The sequence below is a fragment of the Sylvia atricapilla genome, chromosome 7 (assembly GCF_009819655.1).
Source record: "Sylvia atricapilla isolate bSylAtr1 chromosome 7, bSylAtr1.pri, whole genome shotgun sequence".
Lineage (NCBI taxonomy): Eukaryota > Metazoa > Chordata > Aves > Passeriformes > Sylviidae > Sylvia > Sylvia atricapilla.
The window spans coordinates 13,127,413-13,148,941 of record NC_089146.1 but is presented as its reverse complement, the minus strand read 5'-3'; the positions used below and the strand labels follow the sequence as shown (position 1 = coordinate 13,148,941).

General features: G+C 36.1%; 1 protein-coding gene across 1 annotated transcript in view; it reads left to right on the top strand.

The window, feature by feature from the left end:
• The window catches only part of PARD3B (par-3 family cell polarity regulator beta), a 391,688-nt gene that overhangs the window by 202,752 nt on the left and 167,407 nt on the right, over positions 1–21,529 (top strand). The window contains exons 12-15 of the mRNA XM_066322656.1: positions 890–1,060; positions 4,437–4,566; positions 10,229–10,328; positions 12,332–12,447. Coding sequence (XP_066178753.1) covers positions 890–1,060; positions 4,437–4,566; positions 10,229–10,328; positions 12,332–12,447 — 517 coding nt within the window. The remainder of the gene's footprint in view (positions 1–889; positions 1,061–4,436; positions 4,567–10,228; positions 10,329–12,331; positions 12,448–21,529) is intronic.

Sequence of the window (21,529 nt, the reverse complement as noted above, 5' to 3'; positions counted from 1 at the left end):
TATTTTCTTGTTAAAGAGAGGGAAGTCCATGGCACATTCTTTCATGAAAAGAAATAAATCACAGATCATAATGACAAAAGCAACAGGACTCCTAAATCACAAAATAGAAGTGTCTACAATTTTATTACACCTACAAATGTCAATTAACCTTGGCAAATGAGACTGAATTACTTTTTCACATCGTAGGTTACTTCATATGGCTCAACCCTAATTTTGTTATTGGCAGCAGTTTTGGATGTTGTAAAATAGGGACAGCATTAATTAGTAAGGATGCTTGAGTTTTGGTGACCACTCTGTGCTGAGAACACTGGCCCATGTGATGGCGTGAAAACTGTGACAAGATCCACACCAGTAAGATTGTAAGACAAAATTTTTGGAGCTATTTCTTACCAGATCTTAGTAGCAGGTAATAATGCATGCAAAATAGGTTGTACTACTCCTTTGTGGTTGCAAGGTGGATACTAATAGTTATAGTGTGGGCCCTTTAAACTAAAAAAAAAGCTTCTTTCCCTTTTTTGGGGGTAATGGGATGGATGGGTGGGTTTTTTTTTGTTGTTTGTATTATTTTGGTTTTGAGTGTTTGGTTCGGGTTTTTTTAATTATTTAATTTTTTGCACTGATGCAAATAAACTGCAAATGCAAGAAAAACAGCAGTCTGTGCATGAATGACTGTGTTTGTATTTACACTATGAACTCTTTCCAAAAATGTAATAAGTAGAAGAAAATCGCCAGTTACTGGACACAAAGTTATTTCTGGCACTGTCCATCCTGTCATTTATTGAGTTACAGGAGCGATGTCTGATTGTCTGCATTGTGCTTTCCCATATGTAGCACCTCTGCTGACTAGTTCTTGAGGTTTTTTTTCATTGTCTTTGTTTTTTGCTTGCAGGACGGTCGCCTGCGAGTCAACGACCAGCTGGTTGCAGTGAACGGGGAGTCGCTCCTGGGCAAGTCCAACCACGAGGCCATGGAAACGCTGCGGCGCTCCATGTCCATGGAGGGCAACATCCGGGGCAGGATCCAGCTGGTCGTGCTCCGCAGGCTGGAGCTGCACGCAGAGGTGAGGCAGCAAATGCTCTTAGTAGAGCAATGTCTTTCCACTCCCTGTGGTTTTGCATGTGAGAGATGATGGCTAAAGTCTTGGTCACAGAGATCTTCTCCTGGCAGAAATAATTCTCTCCTGGAGAGGGGACTCACAAAATGTTTCTGGTTGATATCTCCTGGTCTTGTTGAGATAGGCAAAAAACTGCTGCTTATTTTGATCCAACAAGTATTAGAACAAAAAAAAAATTATTCTAAAAAAAGTTAATTTAGGATTAATATATTGATGTAGTTTTGACTATCTGCTACCTTCTTAAGGCAATTGCTGGGATACAGGCAATTTAAATTATTCTGATTTCATTTGTTGTTATAATCAGACACCTGAGTATCCTAAAGTGAGTAGGATTTTACTTTACTCTTGCTTTTTTTTTTTTTTTTTTTTTTTTTTATTAGCGCCTAAAGTTGGTTTTGGGTTTTTTTCGTTTGGTTTTTTTTTGGCATGTGTTTTTCTGGACTCATCTTGCCTTTTTATTAGGGTTTTTTTTTTGACCTTCAAGAAGTTAAATATTTTACTTTTCCTGGTCAGATGAAGATTCCTTTAAGATGGGTTTCTGAGTTGATTAACATAAAATCTATTTAAGGTAACAAAATGAAAAAAGAAAGGTATTTTTAACTATTATGTTTTCTAGACATCATATAAACAGGAGTTTGCCAGTCACTTCTTATTTTGAAAAATATTGGTTTAATGATCTTCCTTGCTCTCTCTTTCATTTATGTATGCACACACATATACGCACTCTTTTCTCATCTTTACATAGATAATATACATTTATACTGACTGCCTTTTCTACTCACCCCAATTTTAATTCTAACCCTTGAGCAAATATTTTAAGCATTTTTAAATACCTGTAGAGTTCTTTCAAATGAAAGTACATACAAACAGATTTGGGGTGTAAAAGGTTGTAATAAATCTCATTATAGAATTCCAGGATATTTCAAGCTTCTTATTTAATGAACATTACTGGAACATTTTAAAATGTTGCAAACAATCATGTTTGTGGATGTATTTGCATAAAATTCCAAAGGGAGGAAGAGGCTGCAGGTGTCTTATAATTTAATTGACTTTTAAATATTTTTCTGATAATTTTCTGTGTAATTTACTACCATCATTTATTGATTGAGAAATGGATTTAGAAATATATAATCTCCCAAATATTACGCTCTTGCTTTGTTGGGAGGACACTTTGGAAAAGCCTCATGGTGTCAATTGTGCCAGGAAAATATGAAAAGTATCCGTTAGCAATTCTGGAATATGTTATAGGAAAACACATTTTTGCTTTCCTTTTAAATGTGACAGCATCCTGTTGTAAGAAAGAATTATGAAGTATATGTTATATTTATTGTGCACTTCTGGGATATAAGAAAGATAGCTCACCTTCAAAGAAAGTTCAGTCCTGCAAGTTTTCTTTATAACTAAAGCTACTTCTTTTTAAAAAAGCTTCCAATCAAACGTCCGATTAACGTAGTAAAAGTATGAGGCTGCTTTTTATAGTTAAGTGTATAGTTTTGAATATTATCCAGATGTATGAAGGAGGTAAATAGTCTTGACTCATGCTCTATGAAGAATGCATAATGAGGTCTTGATTGAATCAAATTCATTTTAGACAGGAATTAATTTTTATAGGGTAGTCTTTTCGTTCAATTGTAATTCCATTTGAGTCTGGAGACTGTAGCAGAAATGGGTTGGTGCCCATTCTTTCCATTCCCCAAAGCAGCTACCCAAGCACTGCATCTCAGCTTGGCAGAAGGAGAATATGTTTAGAAATGCATTATTGTTTTTATTGGGCAGGACACTAATGGAGGTCTTCCATGACAGCTATGTTTTATAAGCTGAATACTTGAATTAAGTTGGTTACTGATCAGTTGTTGGGATATTGATTGTGTCATTTATCAAAGAGCTGGAAAAGCAGATTTGTTGTTGCTGTTAATTCAAGGCTCCTTATCCCACTGTGGCTCCAATGGATAGTTTGAAAAAGCAGTAAATGTGGATTTTACAACCTAAGGAAGCTGATGTAAACTAAGACTCTAGTTTCAAGAGGAAACACAACTGTCAGTGCCCTGTGTGGTGGTTGTGTGTTTCTGTATGGAGGCTGAAAATAACCTTTTCAAATGGCTGATTCTGCACTGAGGAAAAGAGAATGTTACACGTGCCATCTGTCCACTAAGTTTGGATTTGTTAGCCATAGTGTCACCATGAGCATCTCAGCACTGGTTTGTGTTCTGAGGTGCAGTTTTTCTATTTTATTATGCTTATTTTCATTGTATTTTTTCTACTGCTATTTTATTAGGATTTTATTTTTATTCAGTTACATTAATTTATTTTTGTTATTAAGCTTGAAAAACAGGTTGCAAGGAGGTGTAACATGCTGTCCTTCCTTATGTCTTGGTTTACAGGCAATCACTTGCCAATACATCAAATCTCTTGCATCATTTTAAAAATAAATTACATGGGTTAGATATGTGCATTTCTTCTGTAGATGTGACTATGAAATTTTAAAAAATGTATATTTAGTATAACATTTGCTGACATAATGAACATGCAGTTTAAAAATAGAAGCCAGTTGGATCCTGCTTCAGAAAAACAGATATAAAATCACAGAAAATATAAAGGTTGCTTTGAAAACTAGCCATAATATTTCCCCTGTGTGGGTTTTTGGTTTTCCCTGGATAATGACTACAGAAATGTCTTTCTGGGTCTGTCCCAGTTTTAGAAACTGTGATATTTTTTTTCCCAATTTTTTTTTTCCTTTGAGCAACTGCTCAGGAGAATAAATTAAGCACTATGGCATGTATGGGGCGGGGGGGTAGGAAATGTCTCAAAAGAAAAGCTGACTAGAGGTGTGACAGGAGTTTGTTTAGCTGCTAGCCAGAAGACCTGTGCTTGGGAGTTGGGTGTAACTCCTTACTTGCAAAACTGTTCTAGTGTGTGATCATCAGAACATATGCACTCAGTCTCGGGGAGAAGGGAACCAGCTGGCTGGCAGAAAAATACCATTGGCATTGCCCATGTTCTTGTGTTGACAATGTCACAAGCTGCCCTCCCAGATGGAGAATTTGAATGAAGCCAGTTGTGGGTCATAAAAAAAAAAAAAATAATTTTTGTGCATCATTCTTAATGGTTGTTATTGGTTGGACGTTGTTCTTATTTCATGGTCAGCAAAACCAGATCGCAATTTTGGAGAGCTCTCTCAAGTTTCTCATTTGAGATGAGGCAGTACACAGTGAACACATTGTATCACACTCTGTCCATGCACTGTCTGCAGTGATGGCTGCTCTTCTGCGTTGTTGAATATGTAAATTCTGTGTTGCAATGTGTGGTTCTGTTTTTCCCTTAGGAGCGCTCAGACCAGGGAGCCTTTCAAAAATCAGCCTTTGACAGGAGTCATAACTTCGCAGCTGCTTCCCGACGCAATGATGCCATTCTCCAGCAATTTGTAACGTGCAGTCCTCAGGATGGAATAAAAGGTAGTCTCTATATGTCCTCCTCTCTGCTGAGAAAGAGAGTGCTTTGTGGTTTTGTTTCCTGAAATCCACAGCCACCAAAAGCAGTTAATTAGAGTAAGTGCACACTATGTTACTTTGAGGCTTGAAGATCCAGCGCGGGTGGGAGAGCTGACTCAGAAGTTGTGAATGAGATTCCTGGCACAAATTCCAGTTTAAGTAACAGTTTCTAGCTCGCTGCCCCAACACGTAAGGCTGGGTAAAAAACAAATGATGAGTGCAAAATATATGTTGTCAAAATGTTTATTTTCTATATATCTTTAATGAGCGCAGTGATTTTTACGTTTAATTTTTAGATTATGTCCTAGGTTATTACAAGCTTAATTAACTTATACTAAAACATGATGTTCGAAAAGCGCACTTGCTTATTTTAGACTTTAAGGTAAAATTTGTTCAAAGGTTAGAAACATTCCTCTAATTTATGAACTGGAATTATATTAATGAACTAATTAAAAAGAATTAGGTAATTGTGTAAATGGTGCAAAGAAGACCTACATGTGTGAGCATATGGAAGGATACAAGTAAGAGCATTTAAGGCCACTTCTTTTCCTGTCTTTTTTCATTTCTAATGGCAAACTGTACTAACTCTCCAATGTGCTCCTGACTCAGCAAGGTACTAGTTATTTGAAAAGTTTAAGTATTTGAGATGATCTTGACCCCTATCCTTTTAAGTGTGCTCTCATTCTTCAAGCCAAGCACATAGCTAAAGACCTTTCAGTAGGAAAAAAAGATTTTCTTTGATGTAGTTGAATTATGCATGATTTTTTCCCACTTTCATAGACAACTGTGGAATCAGGGTAGCCTACAAAGAGTAATTTCATTGGCTGCTGTGATGACTGTGTGGGGTACTTTTAATCAAAACCAAAGAGCACTTATCTGTAAAATTTAAGAGAAACTCCCATAACATTTAGGGATAACTTATTTGTGTTGACTAAATATTTTGACAGTGTGACTCCAGGCAAAACCTGAGGTATAGTTTGAAGCATTGTAAATATTCAAAGATCAGATCCTTTTACTTAGCTCTACCTTACATTTCTCTTGTATGGAAATTATGCTCATTCTGTAAGAAAAGAGTCCAATCCTTGGAGCTAGTCTGCCCTGTAGATTTAGGCATTACTGAAGAAATATCAGAAGGCAGCAAATACCTTTAAATTCCTTAAAAACCATAAAAGCAAATGCTCTAAAGCCATTGATGCAGATGATTGGCAACTGCTAACCTGTCATTTAAATTCAAAACAAAGTATGTGGAAGAGTTGTACTTTCAGATAAGGGTTCTTCAACTGCAATCCAAAAATCAAGGTGGCTAATTTTCAGCTCAGTCATAAAATTATTTTAAATAGGCATCTTTTTAGTTAAAGAATTATGGTGAGAAGGCATTATAACGAAAAAAAAAAAAGTGATGGCTTCAGAAGAGAATGTGTTGGGCATGAAAAGGAAGCTTTGGAGCGTTGCTGGCACAGGGAGGGTTTGGTGTGGCTGGGTCTTCACAGCCATGGCCTGGGAAGTGATTGGAATTGGAGTCAGTGGACAAGAGATGACAAAGATGTTGCTACCACTTACTCAAGGATATCATTGTATTACAATTTGTGTTGAAGATTTGGCATTTGACGAGTAAAATTTTAGTGATCTTAATGGAAAATTGCACAGGCACTTGCAGCAGGAGGGATGGCTCTATTAAGAAATTGCTTTAGTGAAAGAAAATTCAGGCTTACATTAGTGTCACACATTGCAGAAATGTTTTTCTTATTTTGAAACCATAGTATTGATTATTGTTGAGCTAATATTTAGTCTGCTTTTCATATGAGCCTGTCACCTATTTCCTCCCATCACTGGTTTAAATTATTTTTTGCATCAATTCTTGAAAAGTTTTGTCCTCGTTGTTTCAAGGCATCTGTAAGGGTGAAACACTTTGCGTGTGCACAACCCTGTTTTATCTGGGCTATGAAATTCAGGCTGTGTGTGTGTTTAAGGACATGAGTCACAGACATAGTGAGCTTGTGCCAGGCAGGAATAGATCCTTCTACATGCTCAGTGTGCTATACACATGTTGAACATACAACAAGTGCAGTTGGTACATTTTTGCAAAGAATAATAAAACACAGAAGAGATTTTTAACATAACATAGGCTCTGATGTAAGAATTTAATGTAGGAGCTGTATTATGTTTCATAAAATGTCAGTTTCTTAATTAATGTTTTCTAATAAGTTATTTCCAGTACCATTCACTGTTCCTACCAATAAAATTCTTATAAAAGCTCAGCAAAAATACACTGAAGCTTGGCCTGCTAATATTGTTATGTGTTTTAAGAGTCTTTTTTATTATACATGAGCAAGAAAAACTAATGTCTGGGGAAAAGTGCTTAAAGCCAAAACATTAAATTTTGTCTTGCCCATGGATATTTAAATAAAGGGGGAGGGGATAGTGATCCAGTGTTTGTTCTATTTTTGCATGAATAACACTTGCTGCCTTCAGGTCTTCACTTCTTTTACTGCCAAGCTGTTGCACGGTGTTTTTTAAAACAATCTCTTTGAGAATTGATCCTTTAGTGCCAGAAGCTTTACATTTCTGGTGTTGAAAGATTACTGGAATGTGTTTCATTAGAGGTTTTGATATATTTCTTATAACCCTATATTATAAATAGTTATAGGGAAAATGCTGTCATCTCTCTGTTAAGTAGTAAAATAAGCAAACTTTCTCTACTACCAAAGACTGCCGAATCCTTGTGGTTATACGAGCACTTCTCTTTTCATACATATATGGTAACGTCAAGATAGAAAATTAAGAAGTGAATTTTTAAATTATTTTGATTTTCCTTGTAAATGCTGCATATTGTGTCTTATAGACAGACTCAATTTTTCCTCTGCCTGAATTACTCTTTTTTATTCTCTTAATCTGTTTAATACCTGAAAATTCTATACATTTTGTTCAATGCTTAGATTTATCTGGATCTGTTAAGGTCATTTCCTGAGGTCTTGAATATGGAGCCAGTGACTGCCCCTTAGGTTAAATTCTCTCCTGCTCTGTCTCCTGCTCCCATTTTGCTGGGAGCTATAATCCCTTGTGATCATTTCCGATTCACTGAGGAAGTCTGACGTTTTTCTGTGTGTACCCTTTTGTTACTGTAAGAAAAATACCAGTGGTAACCCATGATCAAACAGCCTTGGTGAAATGAGGTACCAATTACTGTGAATCTCAGTTAGTATAACTGTGACATGCTCTGTCACTTGCCGTGACTATAGGATATGTGGTTAGCTCAGAAAGGCTAACCACAGTGTAAGTGTGGGATAGTTCTATTTTTTTAGTTTGTTTGGGAGTTTTGTGGGTTTGGAGAGGCTTTTTAGTTGTTTTTTTTTTTTTTTCTTTTTTCAATGTGTTTTGTGGGGTTTTTTTTTCTTTTTTGGGGGGAGTGGATTAATTTTTTTTCCATCAGGCATCTCTTTCCTACTTTTGATAATCAGTGGTTTAGGCACTTACTTACTCAAAGGTTCTGTCTGGACTGTTGTGCCATGTATATGTCTCCAACTTTTGGTACATTTCTTAATGTTTTCTTAAAATTCTGTTCCCAAAGTATTTTCATGGCTGCTAGTTCTGTGAAAAACACTCCTTTGTGTTTTTCCTAGGTGTGCTACTTGATAGTTAAACTGGTGGCTTTCTTGTTTCTGTGCATGAGACAGTGAGAGCTTCCATTTCACCTTATGCATAGCTTCTACGATTTCATGGACTCCTCTTGTATTGTCCTTTTATTGCTTCTTTCTTGAAACTAAAGAATCCTAAACTGTGGGCCTTGTAGGATTATTCATACCTGTGTTCAACTATCCTTGCTGCCTTTTCAATGTGCTTCTGAATTATATTATGTCGTTTTTCAGATAGGAAGAATGAAACCTTAGACACTATTTAAAAATGAGACACACCATTAACTACTGAGTTTCAGCTGGAGTGTTTGGACTTTTTGCACTGGTAAATGACTGTCTCCCTTTGACTTCACTAAGCACATGTTGAAAGAACAATCCAGTGCACATCTCGTGTACTGTTCCAGAGCCATAAGAGCCTTTGTGTAAGTCTCATGAGTTTTTATTTACTTCCATGTGCATCACTTCGCAGTCTCTGACTGGAAATTTCACCTGCATTTCTTACTAATGTCCTGCAGTCGTCTTGCAGAACTTCATAGTCTCTTTCCTTTTAGGAGTTACATTTGGAATCACATTGAATAGTATGAGTTCCTCTTCTGTTCCAAGTTCTTTTTCCGGTGAGAACTTGCCTTTTGCAAGTCCATTTTTTTCCTGTTCTTATATTCAAACCTAGAAGAATGGGGATCACAGTGCAAGAAGCTCGTGTGTATATGTAAGATAGCATAACTGCATTTCCTGTCAGACTAGCAATCATTCTTTAAGGTCTCACTAAAACTTTCCTCCTCATCCGCTTTTCTTCATTTTCTTTTGATGATGCTCACACTTTTCCTGAGATACAGGGTTTGGGCTGTTTTTCTTATTCTCATCTTTAGGAGGCTATCCAGCCAATAGGAATTTTATAGGATTCTTGAGCTAGTAGTGAGGATTATTTTTTTGTTTTTTTGGGAAAGCTTTTTGTTGGATTTTTTTTTTCCCAATGTTTTTTGTTTGTTATATGAGTGCTTTTCTCAAATAAATATAATCTATTGCTTTCTCCTTTGATCCCTCCTTGCCAACCCTTTTTCTCTCAGGTTAGGTTAGTGCTTTTAGACAGGATTGTACAAAACGACTGCCAACTTTCCATGCAGCAGAACAGGTCACGTTAAAGCGTGGCATGATGTACTGTTAGATTGCTTCCCTACCATTGAAACCCAAGGAAGTGTCCATGTCTCCTATGAAGTCTTGGAGAGGTGAGGACACATTTGCCATGGAAAAATGCAGGGACTTTTTCTAAGATGATACCTTTGGGTTGAGAAGTGAATTTACAGGACAGTAATGAACTGGCCTACAGTGAGCACAGCAGTCTTACTAAATATTGCAGGTATTTAAGTGTTATTGTTTAGCAAACCACCGAATGGTTTGAGTGGTTCGTATTTGTCTTTGTAAAAAGTGACTTTCTAGTGTTGGCTGGGTGCTGTTTGTAAAGGTAAAGGAGGAGTTACAGTAATGGTAGGAAATTGAAAACTGTAATTAAGAAATGCCTCTTTGTTGTCTTACTATAGGATAACAGAAATTTTTAGTTTTTCTGAGCTCTTTGGTGAGAATGTGGTTTTCTGGACATGAAGGGTGATAAATGCTCCCCATCAAAGGGACTGAAATCATGAACCTACAATCAGTCTGAATCCAGCTATGGAGAAGTTAAAAACACAGTAAAGCACTCCACTAAAATAGAGTCAAGCAATTAGTGCTTTGCACTCAACTTTACTATAAGTACAAAGTTTCCCTATATTTACCTTTAATTATATATATGCAAATCTGAAAATCAGCTCTTCAAGAAAATCCCAAGGGGCATATTTTCTGCTTGGTGTGATTTTAATTCTAGTTTAGTTAGTTTAGGGATTTGAATAATTTGTGATTTACTTCAGCATTGCTTGAGGCCTTCCAGTCATCAGTCAGTGAACTGGTGTAATGTAGTTGTTTCTGCAGGTCATTTAACCCCTTTCTAAATTTTGTTTCAGAGTTTCCAGTTTCTGATCGTGGCAATGGTGAAAACGAAACTCCTCCACCTCTCCCACCACATCCTAGTGAGGATCTGCTGAATGAGGATTATAATCACAGGTTGGACTTCAGCTCTTCTTAATAGTTACAGCACTAATTGCTCAGTAGTGGTTGTGATAATAGTTCTAATTGATTATAAAACCACTTTTTTTTTTTTTTTTTAATTTGTACCACTTTTCTTAGTCACCTGGAAGGTCTTTTAATATAAGCTGTGAATGCTTTTTTAGCATTTAGTGTGTTGTTCATTTCAGTTGTACATAAGCTGCAGTATGCCTGCTATCCATGATAGATGATACCTGTCTTGTGTTCAGTGAAACAAAAAAAAAAAAATCCCAAAGCATAATCACAATTAAAAAAAAAAGTCAATTTACAGCTGTACTGTGGGTGCAATGTGTAAATGCAGTGTGAAATCTCTTAAAGCTTTGAGGGTCCAGACCAAACACAGTGTTCAAGAAACTGAATCTCCTTATGTCACACAAAGGTATTCTTGAGATTAGAAAATGAATTTACAGTAAGTCTGAACAATTGAAATGTGTAGGAGAAAAATTAATGAACACCTTACCAGTTGTAAAGGTATTGGGAAGATTTTTCAGATACTTTTTCAAAGCCTGACATGCTTGATAGCAGCTATAAACTTCAATTTCCTTAATAAATACAGAAGTTTGGACGTACAGGAAAAAGTGTAAACATGTTGAAGTTCATGGTGGCTCATACTCTGTCTCAGGTAGTACAGGATTCAAATCAAAGGCATAATTTCAACCCCTGCTGATGATGAGGAATGCAACCAATCCCAGTGATGATGCTGAAATGCAACATTGAACATTGCTTCCTTATATGCTGGGTATTCAATTTTGATAGTCGTGTGCATGGGTGTGAGTAAAAACGGCCATTAAATGATCGTAGCATCAAAGGGAAGATATATTTTATTATGGATACCTTGAATGCCTCATACAAGACTTCTACAACTATTTTCTTTTCACTAACACAGAGTAATTACACTAGAATAATTTTGTTATTTCTGGTCTCCCAGGCAGGTATGTATGACATGATAAACAAGTCTTCACAGATCAATGCAATTCAGTATTACATTCTCAACTGCAGTTGTTTGTTAGAATCTAATCCTAATTTTTCCATCAAGCTAGGAGAAAAACATTCTCTTAAATGCTAATAATGTATTAAAACGATGATGAATTTACAGGCCCTTTGTCTCACCCTGATTATTCCAGTGTTGTATTCTTTTTCCATTTAGAACTTAAGTTCTCTTGAAATTGCATTGCTGTATCAAGTCACATTGATTTCACTGAAATTGCATTTCAACAAAATGCATAGGAAAATACTTAGGAAAGTATTTTGACACTGTAAAACTAAACCTTTTGAACAGTTTGGAAATAAATATTTTTGTTTTTCTAAGTCCTTTTTTGCCTGAGACTACCTAAAAGAATAATAATTTCTGTTCCTAATCAAAAAGGGACACTTAAGATTTCAGATTGCATTGAGGTGCTGCATTTTGAGCTGAAAGTTACTTGGAGTTTCACTCAGGCGCAGTTTTGAAATGTTTAGAAGTTGCCTTAAAGTAAAAAATTTAAAAAAAAAAAAAAAAAAAAAAAGGACAAAATGAAAATTAAAGTAACCAAACACAATACCCTGGAATTCTTCAGTCATAGCACGCTCTATAAGACCTCCAGTCTCTGTGTAAGTTGTGCAAGGCTATAAAATAATTTTATATTGGCAGATGAAGTAGAATTGATCCAGGTGCATTGCCAGTATTTCTCCGACATTCTGTAGCATGTTATTTGGAAATGCAGTAGTTAGATAGAACAAGCAAAATGAAAAGAAAGTTATTACTAATCATTTACATTTATATTTCCATCTGTGATGAGAAAGCAGGTAACTGAAAGTGTTAAGTCTCAGAAAAAGAAGTTGAGGATCAATATCTGATTTAAAAAATGCATGCTGTAAGCAACTGGAGGAGGAAACATATATTTGTGCATTCCGTAATTAGTTCACTTGTGGTTTGAACTGGTACCTTAATATTTTACATAATTTTTTTTTTCTCCCTACAGCCCTATCATAAATTCAGCAGTGCATTTAACAGATCAGCACATCAACTTCAGATCTTTGACACCAGCCAAGCAGTCTGAATCAATTAATCTGAAAGCCTCAAAAAGCATGGATCTGGGTAAGAAGGGCCGGCGTGACACATAGGTCAGCTTTTTAGCCTTAGCCCATCTGCACCATCTCTGTTTCTTGCTTTTGTTTCTTTAACACTAACATCAGGGAGTAAGTTCTGCAGAGGAGCTTCAGTGATGGTGACAGTTTATTGGAGCTGAAGAAAGTCTGTTGGTTTTTTGTTTGGGTTTGTTTGGTCAGGGGTTTTTTTTGTAGAGACCCATTGTATTGAGATCCTAGCTGAGGAAAAGGGAGAATGATGGAAAAATGAGCAGAAGGAATTGCTGTGCAAGTTTTATATGGCTAAAATATAAAGCAGATCTAGCAATCACAAAAGTAATTTCTTTTATAGAATATAAATTGTAAAACTACATGGGACAAAGTCTAACATTCCTAACACAAGTTGTTTATTTCTTCATTGACAATGACAAACAGGAAATTGAAGTGTTGCAGTAGATCTTTATAAATGCTTGAAGTGTGTATGGTTATGGTTCTTTACCCATCAGTGCTGTGCAGGAAATCTTGCAGGGAGGTGAAGTAGGAAGTTAAAGGTTTGTTCAATACCAGGAAAGCATTTGCAGATGGAAGATTGAAGGGTTATTGCAGCTAAAAACCAAGCCATGTTAATGAAAGTTCAAGAAAGCTTGTTAAGTCTCAAAGAAAACCAAATAAGGTTTTCTTTTTCATTTTAATTCTTCTTGGCCACACTCAATCTTTATCTGTTGTTTGTTTGGGGTTTTTTCAAATTCCAGTGTTGATGGGGAAACTTTGAGGACTACTATTAGGATATCTTTAATAATAGATTTGTGTGCTTTGTTGGATCAGATTTGATGCACCATTGATAGAAAGTGATTCGTTTCATGCGTAGTTTCAAGGTAGCTTTTTGTTACCTTGCAGGTTGTTTTTTTTTCTGTGAAATGTTCCAGACTGGTCTTAGGTTTTGTATTGTTGGTTTTTATCCTGTCATCTTAACAGGATATTTTGGTGTAACATTAAATGTGTCTACTCCTCTAATGGCATGTAAGGAAAGCCAGAAATGCATGAAATTTATAAGATGAATATGAATTAATTGAAAAAAGGTCTTAAGGCGGCATTATAACACTACTGCATGACCAGGCAAAACAGGTCAATTTGCTCTTCTGTTCCACTGTTTGAATGAAGGGTAATGGATAAGGTGTTGTTTAAAGAACGAAAATGCTCCTCAAAAATGATTGAGTTTACAGACTTGAGTCAAAACATATATTATTTCCTAGAAAAATGAATGTTCAGCTTTACTGAGCCTTCTTTTAGAAGGGTTTGCTTCCAGCTCCCACAGAAGTCCCAGGAAAGAATGCTCACAAGCACCAGTGTGAAATTAGGCAATGGGAGCATGTGTGAGAGCATATTCAGAACTACCAGGTAACTCACACTTCAAATTTTTTACATTTTATACATCCATTTGCTCTTGACACCCAGAAGCAGTCCTTTGAGAATACACGAGTCACTAAATCATGGTGACTAAAAACTAAAATAAAATTGGATGCAAAAATAAAACAAAAATTGGATACAAAAGTATCTTTTAGAGTGTTTTAGAAATTGTTGCCTGTAGAAAGTAGCTGTTGAAAAGACCCCTTGTGTTATAAAAGTGAAAAATAAAGAGGGTAATAACCAGTTTGATTGGATATGTGAAGGTAAATCTAGTTGAGACACTCATGTAAGGAACTGGAGAGACTGTATAAGATGTGCACCATTTTGTTTTATAAATAACAATAGATGAAGTAAAATTCCTTGCACATAGCTTGGCAAATAATGAAATTGAGGAAGATAAAAGCAGGGACCTTTTACAGTCATTCTCTAGCAAGCAGTGAAGTACCATGTTTGGCTTTCTACCTTTTGAAAGACTATCAGCAGAAGCTACTGTCTGAAAGAGGAAATGGAACAGAAACATGAAAATCTCAAGCTGAAGTAACTGCAATATGAAGTGCTTCAAATACAAATAAAATCCCAATAGTTGGTATATAAAAATGTGCTTCCAAATAGAGCATTTATATAATGCACGTTCCAGGAGGGATTTCTGGGAAAGCAAAGTTATTTTTTAGAGGGTTTTTGTTTGCTTCTCACTTAACTGCAGCCATGACCAACAGTAACTTCTCACCCCAACATGCAGCTGTGTGCCCATAGATTGCAGTGCACTGCTGAAAAAAGAAAGAAAGAGGGTAGTTATCTTCCAGCAAATTTGGTAACAAAGAGGAGATGTCCTTTCTCTGAAAAGTTCTAGGCTCTATTTTTCCAGTGCTCATGGCATGCTGTCCACTTGCTAGTTTTCATTTGTTCTCAAGTTCTGCCAGTCCCCTCAAAAATAAATCTGACAGGATGAACAGAAAAAAAAAAAAAAACCACAAACTGAGAGTCCAGGAGGAGAGCTCAGAGACCTTAGAACACATGATTTAGATGCAGTTTCTTTCTTTTTAAACCAGGTCACCTCTGAGTCATGTGTCTCCATAGATCTGTGAAATCTGTGACCCAAAGATCTGAGGGGTCTAGAGACCCAGAATGACAATCACTAATTCAGCAGATGACAGAATTGATCTAATACAGGGCATAAATGTGAAATCTGTACTGCTACTTACTTAGGAAACACTCTATTTCAGTTTGAAATGTGTATAATGCACCCATTGCCTAATTATAAGGTAACAAATGTAGGGATTGCATAATGACATTGCCATCAATTACGCCAATGGGTAACATTTTAAGCAGAAGAAAATCCAGGTATTACTATGGATTGTGAACCTTATATGAAAATAATAAATTCATTAAATCAGGGAGCTAGTGAAATGGCACAGTAAGGGTCTTCCTGGCTTTGATGGAGACTGATGTATATACAAGAGGCAAATCTGTTGAGTAAAGACTAGTCTACAGTTACACAGGTTCACAATGGAAACTCATTTAACATTGATGTTTATCTTTTCAGTTTTACGTATATTTAGGCCCAGAAGCCTTTGTGTGCTTAATCTGCCTTCTAGTCATAGCTATTTGCAAAATAATGATAGCTATAAATTATCATCCTTAGTGAATAACATGAGGTAATAAGGATGGGTGATGGAAAACTGTTCAGTACTGCTACCAGTGTGCATCAGCTTGTTGTTGTCACTCTCCAGAGCAAACCCTGCAGTGAAAGGCACTTGGCACATCCAGCTGTAGGTTTTTTGCCAGTGGGGCAGCTGGAGTTTAGTTTATTGACACTTGGTGCATGTCAGGACTGTTGACTGGGCAGCTGGACAGGAGCAGAGGGTATGAACCACTGCCACCTGATTGTTCAGGCTGTCATGCCGTGGATCCTAGGGACTGACACAACTCTTAGCTGCCAGATTCACAGACAACATGAACCCAAAAGCAGTGTTGCCTGAAGCCGGTATATTTCAAGAACTCAATTTCTTTCCAGATGAATTAGTTTTTGCTTGAACCTACTTTAAAAAGTAAAATAAAAATCATTGGCATATGTTATTGAGTTGCTGTTGTAGAAATTAAAAAATATATTAAAAAGCACATGTAGTGGTAATGATAATTTTTTGGTTTTGCAGATATGAACAGAACTTGCCTCATCTTTATACAGATGTCCTTGTGCAGAGTGTATGGGGGCAGGGTGACTGATTCCCTGTTTTAGCATCCATCATTTCCAGAGAGATCAAATGCTTCTCAAAATTTACAGCTTCATTCAGAGTAATAGGCTACAGATTAGTTCCATGTCAGCTATAAGTCTTAATGTTCTTCCCTGCTGCTATGTTGAGATAATGACAGCACTTTCTGGATCACTGGCAAAGTTCATATCCTGTGTCTTATGGTAGATATTTCCTTGCCTTGCCTACTTTTATTTTGAACTGGTGGTGATAAAAAGAGCACAGACCCTTGTTTACTTCTGCTGTACTGGCACCTGACACATCCTCTCAGTTGCCTTTTTAAATTTTATTTTTGTTCTTCCATGGTCATCCATGTGTTAGCAAAGCAAAGATCCACCTTATAACTGTGAATTCAAAAATTTATGCAGAGCCAAACAAAGTCTGACTTTGTACTGACCAGAGTTGCACTGCATGCAACTTGTGCATGGGACTTGGACATGGGCTTAGAGCATAGTATTAAAAATGAGGAAAACAAAATCAAAAATCATGGAAATAAGTGTCATGTTTTCCCTTCACACTGAACTGGAACACTTTTTTTGAAACTTAACAGCATATTAAAATTAAAGAAAATGATGAAAATTAAGAAATCAATGACTTCTAAATAGGTCACTGGAAGGATATTTACCCTTTCTTTTAAAAACCTTCTATAGGCACACATTTTCCCTTACATTACCACAGTTCTCTAGAGAAGAATTTCTATATAATATTTTGTAAGAATCCATTTTCAATAGTGTTTTTTAACTATATTAAAAAGGTAATTTTTGTAATGTTAATGTGAAATTGTTTTTTAATGTTGCATTAGAAAGTTTAAATCAGTGTGCTCTATGAAAAAGAAAGGAAAGAAGGTGTCTTATATCTATCTTCAACACCCTTACTTTCCATAAATCTTTATGCACAGGAGTGATTTAGGCTGTGCATAAATGTACTGTAAAAACCACAGCCATGGGAATAGTATGCAAACACATGAAAGTGTGGCTTGTTTTAACCTGAAGCAACATGAAATTGAATAATATGAATATATAGCAATTTTGTTGTGTATCAATTCAGGCAAGGAACTGTGTAGATTTATATTTGAGGATGTTGGTATAATAACCCATGACCACTATCCCAAGGTGCTGCTTAATTCCCTCTTCTGTTCCCCATCAAAGGCAAAACCCCATAAATTTTAACTGATTAAGCTCTATAGCCCAAAGAAATGGGTATGTCCTTTACTTGATTTGAAATGTGAGTGAAATATTGTTTGCTGAAACATCATTAGACATACTTGGAGTCCCTTGACCTTGAGGCATATTTATTAAAATATTAGGCAACTTACTTACTTAGGAATAATTAGCAAGTAAATGTGCAAGGTGTAAGGTATGGAGTATTCTGCAAGGAAGCCAGTATTTAACTAAATGCTAATTTCTTTGTTAGTGAAGGGATGCATTCAATTACAGTTCATAGTTTTAAAATGCCTCAAAACAAAGGGAAACCCGTGTCCCATATCCAGAAGGATGTGGAAAATGCAGTCAAGATGCTATTAGCTGCTTCATGGTTTGCTCTGAAGCAGATTATTGTTACTCTGAGTGTAATTTCTGTAAACTGAAATAAGTATCCCAAAACATGGGCAAATGAGGACCAGACAGAGCTAATGAAGATCGAGCTTTCAACCAATGTTTGGATTCAGATACAATTAAAAGAATACATTTGGGAGGTCCCTTAGTGAGAGTTATGGTATTAGTGGCACAAAAAGTAGTTTGGTGTTTTAAAGTCATTGTTTCGTTAACCATGTTGTATATATGGAATGCATTTATTTGTTTGCTTTGACTTGAAACCAATTTCAGAACTGAATTTAGGAGCTAGTTAGGTTTGTTAGAGCATTAATGAGTAAATGGAGAAGACAGATCAGAATTCTGAGAATATTTTCAATGTTACTGGCTTACAACAGTAATTTAAAAATCATCTTTGGAAGAGAAAGATTTTTTTAAAAACAAAAATATTATGGGTTAAGGAAAACCTATATCTCTTATGGCTGTGATTATCTTTGGTATGAAGGGCTGAAAGAGATTTTAGCATTATTCTAACTTAGGTCATGAGTAGCCTTGTAGTACTGTCAGATGAGATGTGTATTTTCTGAGGCTCTCTGTAGAATCAATTTTTACAAATGAACACAATGCTGTTTTTGTAGTTTAAATGACTTTCAAATTTCTATTTGTAAGATCTGTAAATCAAGGATGAAACAAAATCGTTTCTTAAGTGATAGGTACACTGTTAACTGGATTGAAATGAGACTGAAATTAGGGGGGTTCTCTGTATGAAAAGAGAGACTTTTAACAAGGCTAGTTTTGTTACTCAGTTTTACACCAAATCATTGCAGTTGAGGAGACAGTGAGTTGTGGCATAAAGGCAGAAGTGGGCAAAAGAGCATATCAACTGTTTGGACAACTGGTTCTGTAGAAATCCTCTCGGACTCAAGGAAGTTTGTTGTGGACCAGACTGAGATCATTGTACAAGTTGTGATGGTGACACAGCTGAGAACATGGTAACACAGGCTTGAGGTGGTATTTTTTAGTGCTAAGTTTGAGTGGATCTGTTAATAAGTTAGATTATTAAAGTGTTACGGGAGAAAATAGCAATTATGTTAATGTATAGCTAATATAAGAAAGGACGTAAAGATGATAATGAAGTAACTTTTAAGAACGCTGGTATAAATACGTTGTCTAAACTTTGTCTTAAATCTGTTCTCTATCAATGTTTTCAATCAGTGAAAGACAGATTACATTAGGAACTCGTAGCTTAACCCTAGGAATTTGGAAGAAGTGTTAATGACATGCAGAAGTGCAGCGGGGGAGTTTTAACCTAGTGTGGTTTCTCTGGAACAGAGGTGAGAGAGGATTAGAAAAGACAACAAAAGTGTAAAAGAAGCCGTGATGGCCTCAATTAACAGTGTAACCTTCAAGAACGAGTAGTTATGGCACTACAAGAAAGTGAAGAAATTTGTATCATGCTGGCTGGGAAATTGTAAAACAATGGGTTTTTTCCTGCCAGGAGAAAGACTTCCATTTAAAGCTAAATGTGCCCAGTGAACAGCCTCAACTGTACTGTTGGTTCTTCAACAAGCAGTAGAAGTAGCAAATGCAAGCTTAAGCATTTTCATTCTCATGTGCTGACACACAAGATGTATCCCTTGGGGATCTTCTGAATACAATTGAATTGAAGTATTAAATCACTTCTAACAAAATTGTTCTGAAAAATCTAATTAGACAAAACCTTGTACAGAAGAGAAAAATAATCCAGAATCATGGTTTGGATGTGATTTATTCCTGTCTTTGAGTGTGCTGAACAAGGCCTCCCAATTATTTTGGAAAAGGTTTACCTTTCTTTATTATTTCCTACTTCATAAGTACAATTTTTCCTTGGCCCTTGTGCAAGCTTTTTGGTAGTCTCTGTGCTTTTCAACACTAAAGTGAGCAGAAATCTATTAAAGAGTCCTAAAGCTCCAAGAGTGAGTAGCTGGTGGATATCTAGGTCACACAGAACAAATGTCCTTATGTGGAAGAAAGGTGAGGAGAAGGAATTTCTGAACGAAAATATTTTAAGTCAGTGCAAGTTTACCCTTCCTGTTACACATATTTTGTTGCTACTGCAGATTTTAGCCTGTTGTCTTTGTATGTAGCACTTCAGGGCAAACCTAGAATAGGAAGCAGCATTTTCTAAGTGATGGTTGTGAGACAGCAATTGACACCATTTCTCCAAGTGATTTATGCTGCTCCTAGATGGTGAAACGCTTCAGCCAGAAAATAAAACTGGCAGGAGAATTATGTCCTTGGCACTATCACTGACTAAAACTAATTGATGATGCACTGTCTTCATTATGATGAAAGGGCTGAGTAAGGATCCAGTTCACCAGGAAAAAACAGTGACCTATTTGAGGCTTTGCTTTCTTATCATATGTTTATACCATAGAAACTGATGGATGCAGAGAAGTGTGGAAGCATCGTGTATATATATGTAGTTTAAGAATACGCCCCTTGTGAATGGATTAATGTACAATAAGAAATTTATATTTGGCTTCTTATTAACTAACAAAGATATTTGTTAGGAAATGTGTTTTCTAGGAAATTCTTCTGTGTTTCAGTGTCTTATATTATTATTCCTCATTAATTGTAATTTTAATCCTTGTTTGCTTCTTTTCTGAGTGCAGAACTGCAGCGGGTCTTCAAAGGTACGTGTCAGTTTGTCCAGTAGAAACACACGTGACTTTCACATGTTTAGAAGATTTTTTAGCAGCTCTTAGTCAATTTGCAAAACTCATTCTTCACAAAAGAGTTGCTTAAGTTGAATAGCAGCACCCTGTATGTTGTGAATGGTAGTAACTCTTCGGTTTGGGGAAAAATACTGCAATGCTTCGGCAACTGAACTGGGCAAAATGAGGGAAATTGGTTATGATAATTGGCAGCAGCATTGATTTGTGCTTCTCTAAACCACAGTTTGGAACTGGATTGTTTGCCTGTGTGTAAGCCTGGACTGGATTTGACAGAAACTAGTACCGAAGGTGGTTGTGCACTAAACCGTTGGAAGTCGTGCAATTCAAATGAAATGGCTACCTTGGCTACCTTAAGCAGGGCACAGAAATGACAGTCAAAACATTATGTGGAAGGACACCAAGGCATGTTTGGTGCTTTTACTGTTGCTAAACAATATTATTTATTTTATTGAAGTAAAACAGCACTCCAGAGTATTACTATAGAAAATACTGAAAAATTCTGGTCATTCATGGCATGAAGAGATGGGGTTTCTTACTCTCTGTAGTGGTTGTTGGCATAGTTTAAAAAAAAAAAGTATCAGTTGTTTGCTCTCAGCTGGGCAGATTTGTTTGGTTTAGTAATACTCCATCAATCATAATCTGTGGTCTTGCTAGGCCCCCAAATGTCCGTGTTTTTATTAAGTAGCTGTAGAACTTCTTTCATCTTTTATTTCAGCAATTACTTTGAGTACTGACAGTGAATTCATAACTGGTTTCTGTGGTGAAAATGTGGTTCTTAAATAATAGATGTTACTTTAAAAGGGCTGGTGTGATTTCTATGGACGAACATTAATAACTTCATGAACTAAGAAATCCCTATGATTCCAGGGACATTTCACAATGTGAAGTATTTGATTCACAAGTTAAGGGAGAAGTATCTTCTTGTTTGTGAATCTGTTTATTCTCTTGTATGAATCCTTCCCAGATTTTTGTTTGAGTTTTTTCTTTGGAGTCCCCAAATTAGGTGGTTTCAATTTTTTTGAGATGTTATGCATTTAATAATTCTAGCTCAAGAATATACAGTAATTCTAGTGTCTTCATAAAAATAGTTACTTGTGCATTCCTAAGTGTGATCTTCTTGAGCTAAAATATTTCAGTTATTTGCAAAGTAATTACTTTTTGATGTTGTAATATAAAAATAAATAGAATTC